Source organism: Suncus etruscus, chromosome 1, assembly GCF_024139225.1.
Source record: "Suncus etruscus isolate mSunEtr1 chromosome 1, mSunEtr1.pri.cur, whole genome shotgun sequence".
Classification (NCBI taxonomy): domain Eukaryota; kingdom Metazoa; phylum Chordata; class Mammalia; order Eulipotyphla; family Soricidae; genus Suncus; species Suncus etruscus.
The window spans coordinates 163,964,466-163,981,691 of NC_064848.1; the positions used below are offsets into that span (position 1 = coordinate 163,964,466).

At 40.5% G+C, this 17,226-nt stretch overlaps 1 protein-coding gene across 1 annotated transcript in view; it reads right to left on the minus strand.

The window, feature by feature from the left end:
• The window catches only part of NF1 (neurofibromin 1), a 304,781-nt gene that overhangs the window by 12,537 nt on the left and 275,018 nt on the right, over positions 1-17,226 (minus strand). The window contains 2 exon segments of the mRNA XM_049772767.1: positions 4,840-5,056; positions 6,993-7,039. Coding sequence (XP_049628724.1) covers positions 4,840-5,056; positions 6,993-7,039 — 264 coding nt within the window.

Below are 17,226 nucleotides of genomic sequence, written 5' to 3' on the forward strand. Positions count from 1 at the left end.
GCAGAGTTGCTTTCCAGTCTTTTGAATTATTTTCCTTGTCCCTTGTTCTATTATTTTCTTACTTATTTGTGGTACCAAGAATATGAACCTAAGGCCTCAAAGATGTAAGAAAATTTGCTTTCTCATTGAGCCATATCCCTGTCCCCCTATGGCTATTAAAGCTTCAGTTTCCTTTTAAAAATAGCCAGAGGGTTTCCAGTGTATAGTTTGGTCTGTACAAGCAACTACCTTTGGGAAACTACTGGAGGTGACTCCATTAGTTTAAAATGAAACCCAGATCATCCATACCATTCTCCAATATTTATAAATAATTCTAAACAAGAGGTTGGAAAATAAGAGTATTTTTATGAGCAAGTAATATAGCTAATAACTTACCAATACAAGGGTTAAGCAATGAATCAATGAGCATGGGAACCTATACAGGAATCTTTATTCTCAGTTTGAGTATGCTATTGTTATCTCTAGTAGGCAAAGATGGGAAGAAACTGCTCTATTAGTTTGGGCAACCAAAATGGTTAACATAAACCAAAATTTAAAACTAAAGAACCAATATATAGGGGCTGGAGCGACAGTGCAGTGGTAGGGTGTTTGCCTTGAAAAGCTGACCCAGCATGGACCTGGTACGATCCCTGGTATCCTATATGGTCCACCAAGCCAGGAGCTATTTCTGAGCGCATAGCCAGAGTAAACCCTGAGTGGCACTGGGTATGCCCCCAAAACCAATAAAAAAAAATAAAGAGCCAATATATAAAGTCCACCGTTTTTTTTTTTTTTTTTTTTTTTTTTTTTTTTAGGATTTGTTTGTTTTGTAAGGTAGGGGATATAGAGAATGAAATAAACAAACCAGGGGAAAGGATAAAAGAAAAGGAACAGAGAAGGAGAGGAAGAAAGAAAGAGATAGATGGGTGAATATGGAAGGCAATGGGAATGGCAGAAGGCCACTGCTCTAGGTTACAGGTAAAAAATTTGTGACAAATCCGTTAACTTCGAAACCTGTCTCCTCATCCATATGTAAGACTGAGCATAGAACTAAATGACATCTATGCTTCCGGTTTCAAAGTGCTAAGATATTAGGCTGGAAGGTAGTGAGAAAAGGAATTCAGTGAATTCAGTATCTCGAAGAGAGTAAAATTTAAGTTTTGCTATGGCTTTTGATGGCTGAAATGCTAGTAACTGGGTAGATTACAGGCATACTCCAGGACTTTGGTGTATTTATTAAAACAGATGACTAACTTAGCTCTACAATTGTTAGTGGTAGGGATGAGAACAGAGCAAGACTAGGGAGAGTACCTAAAGGGAATCATCCGGTATGGAAGGTTATGAGGGTGTCCTAAACGTACTTGATAACCTGGATGACCCAGGCCCTTTTGACCAAACACCAGAAGCAATCTCTCGACCATTTTAATCATCAAAAATTTTGGAACAATATAAAGAAATGCTGACCTATCCAACTTTGCTTAAAAGGGTATAAAAGGGGAAAGAGTCTTGTTTTTCTCAAAACCTTTAAGAGATCCCTCCATAATCTAGGAGTTTCCTAGCCATCCTTTCCCTTTGTTGCCCCTTTCTTTACATTTTGAGTGGTGTACTGTGTGTGCCTGTGTGTTGGGTGGGAGGTTGAGCCTCACCTAGCGATGCATAGGGCTTGCTCCCAGCTCTGCATTCTAGGAATCAGTTCTGATGGGCATGAGGTGTTGGGGATCAAACCCAGATTGGCTGTGTGCAAGGCAAGCACCTTACCCTCTGCACTAACACTCCAGCCCCATCAGCATTTATTTTCTTCTTTCTTGTTGCTGTTTTTTTTTTCTAACCACACCTGGTGATGCTCCCCAGAATCATATGAGATGCTCCGGGTAGAATTTATGTCAGCCTTGTATGTGGTAAGTGCCTTATCAGATGTACTATGGCTCCATCTCAGAATTTACATTTCTTTTCCTTCTTTCTTTCTTCCCTCCTTTCTTCCCTTCCTTCTTTCTCTTTCCTTCCTCCCTCCCTCCCTTCCTCCCTCTCTCCCTTCCTCCCTCCCTCCCTCCCTCCTTCCCTCCCTTCCTCCCTCCCTCCCTCCTTCCCTCCCTCCTTCCCTCCTTCCCTCCTTCCCTCCTTCCTTCCTTCCTTCCTTCCTTCCTTCCTTCCTTCCTTCCTTCCTTCCTTCCTTCCTTCCTTTCTTCCTCCCTTCCTTTTTTCTTTCTTTCCTCCTCCCTCCCACCCTCCCTCCCTCCCTCCCTTCCTTCCGCTCAGGGGTTACTCCTGGCTATACACTCAGAAATCGCTCCTGGTTTGGGGGACCATATAGGAAGCCCGCGGGGAGATTGTCCTAAGTCAACTGCTTAACAAGCTTTCAAATAATGTAGATTCCACTGGTCTGGGACTGTACTTAAGATAAACATTGTCCTAAAACAAATGAATAGCTACACAGGAAAAAACATGTTAGTTATTTTTTTAATTTCTTGCTGGGGATAGGGGTGGGGCACCCAGAGTGGGAGAGTGGGAATTAATAGGACTGTGCTTAACAAGATAGGTTATGATGTGAGACAAATAATTCAATTTTTTGCTGACCAATGCTTTGTTGCTGAATGAAGTTTAATGGATAAATGTAGTTATTTAATATAATGGTCTATAAAATGAATTGAATATTTCATTTGCAAATATTTCAAAATTTTCTAAAGGGGCCAGAGAGATAGCACAGCAGTAGGGTGTTTGCTTTGTAAGTGGCTGACCCAGGACCCACAGTGGTTCTATTCCCAGCATCCCATATGGCAGGGGTCCTCAAACTTTTTAAACAGGGGGCCAGTTCATAGTAAAAACAAAAATTATGAACAAATTTCTATGCACACTGCATATATCTTATTTAGAAGTGAAGAAACAAAATGGGAATAAATACAATATGTGGCCCGCAGGCCGTAGTTTGAGGAACACTGCCATATGGTATCGTGTACCTGCCAGGAATGATTTCTGAGCACAGAGCCAGGAGTAACCACTGAGTGCTGTCAGGTGTGACCCCAAAACAAAACGAAACAAAAACTCGAAATATTCTGAAGTACATATGTTTAAGTGTCATGCAAACCTGGGATTATAAACTTGGATTCCAGGGTCAGGGAGAGTGCTCAGAGGGTCAGAGAGATTGCTTTGTGTACTTGAGTCTCCATATTTGAATTCCCAGAAATTCCACAAAGGAGTGCTTGGGGACACTCCCCCAAGCAAATAAAAAATTGGAATTCTATTTCTGAATTTTGTATAACACAAAATAATTAGAATACATTTGGCTTAAAAAAATCCATGCTAACGTGGAGAAAAATTATGTATAGAGGAGCCAAAGATAGTATAGAGGTTAAGAGCACCTGCATGTGGTGAATTCCAGTTTGATCCCAGTACCACATATCATTGATGTATAGAGTAGCCTGAGTACCGCAGAGTGTGACTCCTGCTTCCTCCCCCAACAAAACAAACAAACAAACATAAATAAAAGAGCTATGTCTAAGACTGAAGTACTTCATAAATACATTTTTTCAGGGATTAGAATTTAAATTTAAACACAAAATCTTCTAAATTTTTAATCTTTTAAAAGGCGATCTTTCCGAATAGAAAACATAATCATCACAGAAGTTTCCCTTCACTGCCCACTGTAGTCATAAATATACATGGCCTTAGTCTGTAATGAGTAAGAGATTGTCAGGATCAACCATAATTATACGAAACTCTTTACACTCTGACAGTAAAGGAGCCCAGAACTCTATAGGCATGCCAGTTCTGAAATCTTGTTTATCTCATCTCCACCTGAACTTTTTATTTCTCAGGTTCCTACTTCTTAGTTGCAAGCTGACTAGGTATACTTTTTCCTACTAGGACTTACTGGGGATTCTGGAGTAAAAGGTATTTTTTGGGGGTCCATACCTGGTGACGCTCAGAAATCGCTCCTGGCTTGGGGGACCATATGGGACACTGGGGATTGAACCTCGGTCCGTCCAAGGCTAGCGTGGGCAAGGCAGACAGACGCCTTACCACTTGCTTCACAGTTCTGGCCCCGTAAGAAATATTTTTTTAAACTTTAAAGACATTGTTTTTATTTTTTAAATTTTATTTATTTATTTTTTGTTTTTGGGCCGGTGACGCTCAGGGGTTACTCCTGGTTATGTGCTCAGAAATCGCTCCTGGCGTGGGGGACCATATGGGACACCGGGAGGATTGACCGAGGTCCATCCTAGGATAGCGTGAGCATGGCAGACACCTTACCCTCTGTGCTATTGTTTTTATTTTTATTTTTGAGATACATTTTGTCTGGTTGTTTACTGCTAGATTTTCAGACTGGCTTATGTATGACTGAGCTGTTACTGGCTATAATGAAGGAGGATCTTACTCTTTTCTAAGTTTTGGAGATAGTATGGTAGACAGGGATATAACTCAGTCGTACATGGTAAGTACTACATGTGAGGCTCTGGATTTTGTTCTGGGCATCCTTCCCCACTGTCACCATTCACCTTGCCCCCAAACCCTCAAAATAGATATTGTATGCTGTATCAGAAGGAGAAGTGCTTAGGGCAAAGGTTAGTATAACTAGTAAGGGAACTGTAATTCTGTTCACTTACAGGGTAATGTACTTTAAGTAATGTACCTTCCTGTCCATACTGTACAGCCTACTAAAACAGTGAACCCTCTAAAAATTTTACTAACTTACGTACAACTGCTTGAAACTGAGTAACAAAACTACAGGGTAAAGAAGAAATGTAAAATGAACCTCGTGATAAAAAAGGAGCAAAATCTGTGATAAACTGACAACAAGGGAATTCCTAATATTGGTATATTAATATTATTGCTCAAATTTATATAAAGACCACATTTACTGACCTGGGGAATGCTGGGAAGTTGCAAGTGAGGTCATGGAATTAGAAAGGTTAAGGTTAGCAGTAATACTAAGCTGGCTCTGCACTGCAGGAGGATAAGGAGAGGTGGGTGTCAGGAGGGACTCCTCACTGGTTTCTTCATCAATTCCAGGCAAATACGTGTCAATCAAGGCATCAAGAAATTTAACAATAAGCTCAGCATAGTCTGGGATTTGTGTTTGCTGTAATGGAAAATAGGAAAATATTTTAGCTCCATTCTTCTTTCTTTCCTGCTTTTGTAAATTCCCTCTGAAGCCAAAAAATACTAATTCAATTTTAAGTGGGCATAGTTTACTATTTCTCTTCCTTTGTATGGTGGGTCATTAAAAAAAGGGGAGGGCATAAGCTGAATAATAATTATAAACTATCTTGAGATTTAAAACTTGAAGATTTCATTCAATGTAACACAACTTCCAGATGCAACCTATATTTACTGAGAGCAATGTGTAAAATACTGACTTTGATTTGGAGAAAATACAATAACTAGAAAGGGTGGTGTCTAATCAGTTTTCCAATACAGAGCATCACAGTGCACCTGCCATTTAGATACTGAGGGGCTCACAGGGTTACTGGCAATCCAACTACAAAAATTCCAGTATGGGGCCAGAGAGACAGTAGAGGGGTAAGGCTCCTCACACTTGGCTGACCTGGTTTGATTCCCAGCACTACATATGGTTTCCCTGAGCAATGCCAGGCGTGACCCTTGAACAAAAAGCCAGGAGTAGCCCCTAAGCACCACTGGGTGTAATCTCAAAACCAATAGATAAATAAAAAGATAAATTACTATATGCTTATTTCTGTGATTTCAGTTCTATATGTCAAATGATACTCAGAATATATCAACATATGTAAAGAAATAACCAAAAAATAAATAAAATATCCAATTAAAATTTAGAACATGGTATAAATAATTCATATTGTTTTCGTATACCCTGTATCTACTGTGTTATATAATAGTGCACTCGAAACTATAGGGAAGGAATACAAATCCTGCCTTCAAGGAAACTCAATGTAGAGAGAAACTATATATTAAAAAATAAAATACTATAAATAGTACTAGATCAACTAATGCCAATCAAAGAACAAACTGAATAAGAACAAATAAGGGGAGCTGGAGTGAAAGCATAGTAGGTGGGGGGGGGGATTTGCCTTGCATAAAGCAAACCTGGGTTAGATCCCCAGCAGCATCCTATATGGTGCCCTGAGTCTGCCAGGAGTGAGTTCTGAGTGCAGTCAGGAGTAATGCCTGAGCACTGCCAGATATAGTCCCAAAGTGCACCCCTCTCAAAAAAACCACACAAAAAAACAAAATGAGAATATACTCAAGGAAGAATGAATTTAATCCAATAATCAAGTACAATGTACAAATGTTTTTGTAAAGTAGATTTTAACCATGGATACTCTTTTCTAGTTAAGATACTTTTTTGTATTTATTAACACCATCAAATACAAGAGACTGAGGGCAGAAGAGTTTACAGAGTTTTATCTCACTCTTCTGAAAAAAATCATGCATCAGTTACTTTTATAAAAATAAAAAATATAAATATATCAAAGGTGCTGCCTCTCAGAATTTAAGATAGAAAACATTTTTTTTCTTTGGGCCACATCTGGCAGAACTCAGGGGTTATTCCTGGCTGTGCTCAGAAATTGCTCTCAGCAAGCAGGCTCAGGGAAATCATATGGGATGCCGGGATAGAACCCAGGTCCGACCCAGGTCGGCAGAGTACAAGGCAAATGCCCTACTGCTGTGCTATTGCTCCGGCCCCTAAGGGTAAAAAAATTTTTTTTTCTTTTTTTGGGTTTTGGGTCACACCTGGCAGCACTCCAGTGTTACTTCTGGCTCTATGCTCAGAAATTGCTCCTGGCAGGCTCCGAGGTGGGGGTGGGGGAGGGGGGAGTATGGGATGCCAGGATTCGAACTGCTGTCCTTCTGCATGCAAGGCAAACACTTTACCTCCATGCTATCTCTCTGGCCCCAAGGTAAAAAATTTTAATAAAAAATATTACATGATTGTGAATCATCACTCTAGTTTCTAACATATTGCAAATTTTTACAGACTAAAATGATAAAATGATAAAAACTTTCATTCTGCTTATAGGGAAAATATCTTCTCTTACCTTTGAAAAGGGTCCTGCAAACCGCCATAGGCCATTAAAACCAAAACCTGTAACAAATTAAGTATTACAATAAGCCTGATACTTAAAATTTTATTAGAAATCAAGCTACTTTTGTATCAAATGATATATAAAACCTAAACAAACATTAAAAACAAATTTGTCCTAGAATGACTGTCAAAGCAGACTAAAATTCATTCAAAATAAAACTCAGCATGAAGTTTTTTTTGTTTCTTTTTCTTTTCTTTTCCTTTTTTTTATTTTTTTGGTTTTCAGGTCACACCCAGCAGCACTCAGGGATTACTCCTGGCTCTACGCTCAGACATTGCTCCTGGCAGGCTTGGGGGGACCACATGGGATGCCAGGGTTCGAACCACTGTCCTTCTGCATTCAAGGCAAACACCTTACTTCCATGCTATCTCTCCGGCCCCAGCACAAAGTATTTTAACTTCAATCATTGCCAATTATTGGTTTTAGTTTTAGGCCACCCACAGAGATGCTCAGGGCTTACTTCTGGTTCTATGTCCAGGGATCTCTACTGTATGTACTCTGGGGACCATACACAGTGCCTTGAATTGAACAATTAGGCAATACAAACACTTCAATTCTTGTATTTTTGTCAGAAAATACAAAGGACTTAGATGCATAAAATAGAGCAAGGAAAACCTCTTCAACAAATGATGAAGGTGAAAACTAAATGGCTACATGTGAAAAAATGAAATTGACCCTTAGATCACTCATACTGTTCAAGGGTAACATGAAAATTCATTAAAGACCTTAATAGTAAAACTATTTCTATTAAGTACAAGAGGAAAACACAGGCAGAATGCTTAAATAACTTGACCTCAGAAGTCTTCAATGTTATGACCCAATTGGCAAAGAAAATTAAAAACAGAAATAATAAATGAAGCTATATAAAACTAAAATGCTGGGGCCAGAGAGATAGCACAGCAATGGGGCATTTGCCTTGCATGTGACCGACCCAGGAGAGACCCGGTCCGATCTCCAGCATCCCATATGGTCCCCCAGTCTGCCAGATGCAATTTCTGGGTGCAGAGCCAGGAGTAACCCCTGGCGCCGCTGGGTGTGGCCCAGAACCCAATAAATCAATGAATCAATAAATAAATAAAGTTAAAAAGAATAAACTGAAACACTTCTGAAACTGCAAAATAAATGAGGACAAGAAGATGCCTTATTGACTGGGAGAAAATATTCACATATCATACAGGGACTAATATCCTAAAAACATACATGAAGTATTCTCATGTATTCATGAGAATTGAACATGAGCATTCAACAGAAAAATAAATTCATCATAAAATGGGGAGATAACAGTGAAAGGAAGCAGACTATCTGGTGGAGGGTGTGGTGTTGGAACACTGTATGCATAAAATACTATCATTAGTAGATTTAAATCATGGTGCCTCAAAAAAAATTTTTTTTTTTGTGGTTTTTGGGTCACACCTGGCAGTCCCATGCTCAGAAATTGCTCCTGGCAGGCACGGGGGACCATATGGGACGCTGGGATTCAAACCGATGACCTTCTGCATGAAAGGCAAACGCCTTACCTCCATGCTATCTCTCTGGCACCGCCTCAAAAATTTTTTAAATGGGCAGAGGCTATATTCTTCAAAGGTGGCATAAAGATGGTGAACAGGCGCATGAAAAAATAATGTTCATCATCACTATCAGGGATATGTAATGATAATGAGATATCTTACACGAGTGAGAATAGTTTATATTATAAAGTCCAGAAACAATTAAGTGGTAGGAGGATATATCAAGAAAGGAACTTTCACACTGCTTGATTCAGCCTCTTTGAAACTGGTTTGGTGATATAAATAACAAAAAAATCTCAAGTCATTTAAAATAGTTTTTATATGATCCTGCATAAGTGGAATCACTTATGGGCATCTACCCCCAGGAACACAAAATGTTACTCCAAAAGGATATATTCACACTTGGTTCATTGCAGTTTTACTTAAAATAGCCAGGATATGGAACAATATAAATGTGCAACAACAGATGATTATATAATGAAATTATGTATATGTATACAATGGGATATTTACTGCAATTTGAGTGGAACTACAGGAAGTCATGGTAAACACTGAGTGAGAAAAAGAGATGACAGTTACTCTCACTCATATGCAGAACATAAAGAAACAAAACCTGCTCATCTGACAAGGTTAATATCCAAGATATATAAAGAATTACAAAACTTAACAAAAAAGGAACCGGAGCAATAGCGCAGCTGTAGGGCATTTTGCCTTGCATGTGGCTGACCCAGGACAAACCTCGGTTCGATCCCCGGCGTCCCATATGGTCCCCAAGTCAGGAGAGATTTCTGAGCGCATAGCCAGGAGTAATCCCTGAGTGTCACTGGGTGTGGCCCCCCCCAAAAAAAACCTTCCAAAAAACCCCAAATAATTCAACAACAACAAAACAAAAAACAAACAAACAAACAAAAAACCCACAGGAGTTAAGGCATTTGTCTGATCTTGTTCAATCCTAGGCACTACATATATTCCCCAGAACAGGATTTTTACCCTCATTCAAAATGGCAAAATGCTATATGTGTTTAATATATTATTGTTAGAATTATATGCTTTTGTGTGAGTGTTTGTCTGTTTTGGCAGGTCACTACGTTGTGTGGCTCTTTGACTCTCACAGTTTAAAATTTTGGCTCTTTGTGTCGAATTTGTTTGCCACCCCTGCCCCAGAGTACATACAGGAGAGAGCCCTGAGCATAGAACCTGAAGTAAGTGCTGGACCTCTCTGTGGGTAACCTAAAACCAAAACCAAAATCATATATATGGTCAATAGGTATATGAAAAATGTTCTCCATTATCGTATAATTAGGGAAATGAAAATAAAATAACAATGGAGGAGGGCCAGAGAGATAGTACAGAGGGTAAGGTGATCCCTTGCATGAGGCTGTCTTGGGTTGATTGCCAGAATCACATAGAGGTTTCCCAAACCCTGCCAGGGTGACCCCTGACCACAGTGCCAGGAGTAAATCCTGAACACAGTTGAGCATGACACAAAAACAAAACCCCATCTACCCAAAAAAACAAACAACAATGGATATCACCTCAGCAGTGTGACTGGCACACATCAAGAAGAACAAAAATAGAGACACTTGGGGGCCTCCCCAGGCATCCCCTGACGGCTTGCCTCGGCTGAGGCGTGTCTCGCTGGGGCTGTGAGTTTTCTGTTGGAGTTGTGGATTGTGCTGGTTTCTTTGCTTGGCAGACACTTGGGGGCCTCCCCAGGCATCCCTGACGGCTTGCCTCGGCTGAGGCGTGTCTCGCTGGGGCTGTGAGTTTTCTGTTGGAGTTGTGGATTGTGCTGGTTTCTTTGCTTGGCAGACACTTGGGGGCCTCCCCAGGCATCCCCTGACGGCTTGCCTCGGCTGAGGCGTGTCTCGCTGGGGCTGTGAGTTTTCTGTTGGAGTTGTGGATTGTGCTGGTTTCTTTGCTTGGCAGACACTTGGGGGCCTCCCCAGGCATCCCCTGACGGCTTGCCTCGGCTGAGGCGTGTCTCGCTGGGGCTGTGAGTTTTCTGTTGGAGTTGTGGATTGTGCTGGTTTCTTTGCTTGGCAGACACTTGGGGGCCTCCCCAGGCATCCCCTGACGGCTTGCCTCGGCTGAGGCGTGTCTCGCTGGGGCTGTGAGTTTTCTGTTGGAGTTGTGGATTGTGCTGGTTTCTTTGCTTGGCAGACACTTGGGGGCCTCCCCAGGCATCCCCTGACGGCTTGCCTCGGCTGAGGCGTGTCTCGCTGGGGCTGTGAGTTTTCTGTTGGAGTTGTGGATTGTGCTGGTTTCTTTGCTTGGCAGACACTTGGGGGCCTCCCCAGGCATCCCCTGACGGCTTGCCTCGGCTGAGGTGAGTGTTTGGGGGCCGGAGTTGCAGATCAGGCTGACTGCTGGACCCCTAGGCCCGGCAGACATTTTGGGACCTCCCCCAGCCTGCATCAACCTGGGAACTTTGACCTGATTCAGCATTAATCTCTTCAAGGCGTGTCTCGCTGGGGCTGTGAGTTTTCTGTTGGAGTTGTGGATTGTGCTGGTTTCTTTGCTTGGCAGACACTTGGGGGCCTCCCCAGGCATCCCCTGACGGCTTGCCTCGGCTGAGGTGAGTGTTTGGGGGCCGGAGCGCGGCCGCTCCGCTGCGCTTCGCGGCCGCGCACTCCACCTCGCCAATGAGTACCACCACAACACGTAGAAAAACCCACAGCGTAAGCGAGACAATGGGGAGACTACGCAGACCAACTTCAACCATAGAGAATGAAGATGGAAACTCTGATGACCCAACAACGACCAACTACCTAAGCAGTCTTTCAGAAATGGAGTTTAGAGACGAAATATGGAGGTTGCTATCAGATATCAAAGAAAGTATAAATCAGAGCACTAATAAAAATCAAGAGAATATGAAGACAGAAATCAGAAAACTCCAAACTGAAATATCAGATCAGATAACAGGTCTGAAAAACTCAATAGACGAATTGAAGAACATAATGGATGAGTTTTCCAACAGGTTAACAGCAGCTGAGGATAGAATTAGTGCTTTAGAAGATGAGATGCATAACAACTTTACACAGCAGAAGAGATTAGAAAAAAACCTCAAATCAAATGATCAGACAATGGAAAATTTACTCAAAGAATATGAGAAGATGAAAATAGAAGTCTTTGATAAGCTCAACAGAAACAACTTCAGAATCATTGGAGTTCCAGAGACCCAAGAAGAAAATCTTCAGGAAGAATCAATGGTTAAGAACATCATCACAGAGAAACTACCAGAGCTAAAGAAAACATGTGACCAAATCCTGCATGCCCGAAGAGTACCAGCTAAAAAAGACCCCAGTAGAAACACCCCAAGACACATCCTAGTCACCATGATGAAACCCACCGATAGAGATAGAATACTGCAAGCAGCAAGATCGAAAAGGGAAATTACATTCCACGGAGCATCCTTGAAATTTACAGCAGACCTGTCACCAGAAACACTCAAGGCCAGAAGGCAGTGGTGGGACGTAGTGGCAAAACTCAATGAAATAAATGCTTCGCCAAGAATATTGCACCCAGCAAAACTAAGTTTCAGGTTTGACGGATGTATACACGGCTTCACAGATAAACAACAGCTCAAAATCTTTGCAGACTCAAAACCAGCCTTAAAAGAAAAACTGAAAGATCTACTCTAAAAACAAGACAGAACAAAAAACACACCAAACTTCTACACAAAGATGGCAATAAATCCCATGACAATTATTTCTCTCAATGTCAATGGACTAAATGCACCAGTTAAGAGGCACAGAGTGGCGAAATGGATCAAAAAACTGAAGCCAACCTTCTGCTGTCTACAAGAAACACACCTGAATAGTCAGAATAAACATAGACTCAAAATCAAAGGCTGGAGGAAAATCATTCAAGCAAACAACACCCTTAAAAAAGCGGGGGTGGCCATACTAATATCAGATGACACAAACTTTATACTCAGAAAAATTGTAAGGGACAAAGATGGATATTATGTACTAATCAAGGGATTTGTACAGCAAGAAGAAATCACTCTCCTAAACATATACGCACCGAATGAGGGTCCAGCAAAGTATTTAATACAATTGTTGACAAATCTGAAGAAGGATATCAATAATAACACAATAATTGTGGGAGACCTCAACACAGGCTTGTCAACACTTGATAGGTCAACCAAATGGAAACCCAACAAAAATATACTAGACCTGCAAAAAGAAATGGATGAAAGAGGCCTAGTAGATATATATAGGGCACTCTATCCTCAGAAACCTGGATACACATTCTTTTCCAATGTACATGGATCATTCTCCAGGATAGATCATGTGCTGGCACATAAAACATACCTCCATAAAATAAAAAAGATAGACATTTTGCAGGCTGCCTTTGCTGACCACAAGGCTCTGAAGTTAGATGTGAACTGCAAAGGGACACAGAAGAAAAAATTTAACACCTGGAAGTTAAACAGCCTCATACTCAATAACCAGTGGGTCCGAGATGAAATCAAGGAGGAAATCAAAAGGTTCCTGGAAACAAATGACAATAAAGACACAAACTATCAGAACTTATGGGACACAGCAAAAGCAGTACTGAGAGGAAAATTTATAGCTTTGCAAGCACACATCAGGAAGGAAGAAGGAGCTTACCTGAGTAGCTTAATGACACAGCTAATAGAACTAGAAAGTGCTCAACAAAAGGACCCAAAAATAGGGAGACAGAAGGAAATAACAAAGCTGAGAGCAGAAATCAACGAAGTGGAAACCCAAAAAACAATCCGAAAGATCAACGAAAGCAGAAGTTGGTTCTTTGAAAAAATAAACAAGATTGATAGACCATTGGCAAAACTCACAAAGCAAAAGAAAGAGAGAAACTTGATAACGCGTATTAGAAATGAGAAGGGGGAGATCACTACAGATACTGCAGAGATTCAAAGGGTATTCAGAGAATACTTTGAGAAACTCTATGCCACTAAATATGAGAACCTGGAAGAAATGGATAAATTTCTGAACTCATATAACCTTCCACGGTTGAATAAAGAAGAGGTAGCATATCTAAACACCCCCATCACTATTGAGGAAATTAAAACTGTAATCAAAAATTTACCCAAAAACAAAAGCCCAGGCCCTGATGGATTCACGAATGAATTCTTTCAAACCTTTCAAGAGGAACTACTACCAATTCTGGCCAGGCTCTTTTATGAAATCGAAAAAAACAGGAATACTTCCAAATAGCTTTTATGAAGCCAACATCACCTTAATACCAAAACCTGATAGAGATGCTGCCAAAAAAGAAAATTACAGACCAATATCCCTGATGAACACAGATGCAAAGATCCTCAACAAAATCCTGGCGAACAGGATCCAGTGCCTCACCAAGATCATTCACTTTGATCAAGTAGGTTTCATCCCAGGAATGCAAGGATGGTTTAACATCCGTAAATCTATTAATATAATACACAACATAAACAACAACAAAAATAAAAATCACATGGTCATATCAATAGATGCAGAAAAAGCATTTGATAAGGTTCAACACCCATTCTTGATTAAAACTCTCAGCAAGATAGGAATAAAAGGAACCTTTCTCAATATAGTCAAAGCCATCTACCAGAAGCCAGTGGCAAATATTATCCTCAATGGAGAAAAACTAAAATCCTTTCCTCTAAATTCTGGTACAAGACAAGGCTGTCCTCTCTCACCACTCCTATTCAACATAGCACTGGAAGTACTTGCTATAGCGATTAGGCAAGAAAAAGATATCAAGGGAATTCAGATAGGAAAGGAAGAAGTCAAGCTCTCACTGTTTGCAGATGACATGATACTCTACTTAGAAAACCCTAAAGACTCTACCAAAAAGCTTCTAGAAATAATAGATTTGTATAGCAAAGTGGCAGGATACAAAATTAACACACAAAAATCAATGGCCTTTTTATACACGAATAATGATAGGGAAGAAATGGACATTAAGAGAACAATCCCATTCACATTAGTTCCACACAAACTCAAATATCTTGGAGTCAACCTGACTAAAGATGTGAAGGATCTATACAAAGAAAACTACAAAACACTGCTCCAAGAAATAAGAGAGGACACGCGGAAATGGAAACACATACCATGCTCATGGATTGGCAGGATCAACATCATTAAAATGGCAATACTTCCAAAAGCATTGTACAGATTTAACGCGATTCCTCTAAAGATACCCATGACATTTTTCAAAGAAGTGGATCAAATACTTCTGAAATTCATCTGGAACAACAAACAACCTCGAATAGCTAAAGCACTCCTTGGGAAAAGGAATATGGGAGGCATTACTTTCCCCAATTTTAAGTTGTATTACAAAGCAACAGTTATAAAAACAGCATGGTATTGGAATAAAAACAGACCCTCAGATCAGTGGAATAGGCTTGAGTACTCAGAGAAGGTTCCTCAGACATATAACCACCTTGTTTTTGATAAAGGAGCAAAAAATCCTAAATGGAGCAGGGAAAGCCTATTCAACAAGTGGTGTTGGCACAACTGGTTAACCACTTGCAAAAAAGCGAACTCAGACCCCCAGCTAACACCATATACAAAGGTAAAATCCAAATGGATTAAAGACCTTGATATCAGAACTGAAACTATAAGGTATATAGAACAACATGTAGGTGAAACACTCCAGGACATTGAGACTAAAGGCATCTTTAAGGAGGAGACAGCACTTTCCAAGCAAGTGGAAGCAGAGATAAACAGATGGGACTATATTAAGCTGAAAAGCTTCTGCATCTCAAAGGAAATAGCGCCCAGAATACAAAGGCCACCCACTGAGTGGGAGAAATTATTCACCCAATACACATCAGATAAAGGGCTAATATCCAAAATTTACAAGGTACTGACAGAACTATACAAGAAAAAAACAACTAACCCCATCAAAAAATGGGGAGAAGAAATGAACAGACACTTTGAAAAAGAAGAAAGGCAAATGGCCAAAAGGCACATGAAAAGATGTTCAACATCACTAATCGTCAGGGAGATGCAAATCAAAACTACTATGAGGTACCACCTCACGCCACTGAGATTGGCACACATCACAAGAAAGGAAAACAAGCAGTGCTGGCGGGGATGTGGAGAGAAAGGAACTCTTTTTCACTGCTGGTGGGAATGCCGTCTAGTACAACCTTTATGGAAAGCGATATGGAGATTCCTTCACAAACTGGAAATTGAGCTTCCATACGATCCAGCTATACCACTCCTAGGAATATACCCAAGAAACACAAAAATACAATACAAAAAACCCTTCCTTACTCCTATATTCATTGCAGCGCTATTTACAATAGCCAGACTCTGGAAACAACCAAGATGCCCTTCAACAGATGAGTGGCTGAAGAAACTGTGGTACATATACACAATGGAATACTATGCAGCCATCAGGAGAGATGAAGTCATGAAATTTTCCAATACATGGATGTACATGGAATCTATTATGCTGAGTGAAGTAAGTCAGAGGGAGAGAGAAAGACGCAGAATGGTTTCACTCATCTATGGGCTTTAAGAAAAATGAAGGACATTTTTAACAATATCTCAGAGACAAGAGAGATGAGGGCTGGTAGGTGCAGCTCAGGACATGCAGCTCATCACATAGAGTGATGAGTGCAGTTGCAGAGATGACTACACTGAAAACTATCATAAAATGTGAATGAATGAGGGAAGTAGAAAGCCTGTCTCGAGTACAGGTGTAGGGGGGTGGGGAGGAGGGAGATCTGGGAAATTGGTGGTGGGAATGTTACACCGGTGAAGGGGGGGTGCTCTTTACATGACTGTAATCATACAACTATAATCATGTTTGTAATCACGGTGTTTAAATAAAGATAAAAAAAAAAAAAAAAAAAGAAGAACAAAAATAAACATACGCTATAACCAAACATTGCTCCTATGGATATGGGAAAAAGGAACCTTTACCCCCTGTTGGTGGCAATGTCAACTGGATCAGTCTCTTTGGAAAAACAACCTGACATGACTCACAAAACTAGGAATTGAGCTTCTATGTGATCCAAGGGCCCTCAAGCTCTATTCCAAAAAGACATCTGTGCTCCTATCTTCATAATGGTATACAGACACAATGGAATACTAACTACTCAGCTTTATGACAAAAATCACACAATTTGCTGCTATATGGAGTTATAGGTTATCCAGCTGACTAGAGTCAGACAAAAGAGAGGAATAAAAATAGAAAGATCTTTCTCATATGTGGGATATAAAGAAATAATAGTAAGGAAATACTAAATGATCAAAGATAACAGAATCTGAAAACTGACCTATAGAAATGTAAAAACAAGAGGCCAGAATGAGAGCACAGTGGTAGGGCATTTGCTCTGCATGTGTGCCCGACCTGGGATGGAGCTGGGTTCAGTTCCTGGCATCTCATATGGTCCCCCGAGCCTACCAGGAGCTATTTCTGAGAGCAGAGCCAGGAGTAATCTCTGATTGAAGTCAGGTGCGGCCCAAAAACAAAAATACAAAAACAAATTAAAAAAAAGAGAAAAGAGCATAGTATTAGAAATCCTCAATGGAAACCATCCCAAGATGAGTGAACAGAACTAAGATTTAAGAGTTCTAGGGGGATGGGAGTATGTTATGGCATAGCATAAAGTATAAAGTATAAAGCCAAAGGACAGTAGTGAAGGACACTTTGCTGATGGGGAAGTTACATTAAAACCATAATGTTAA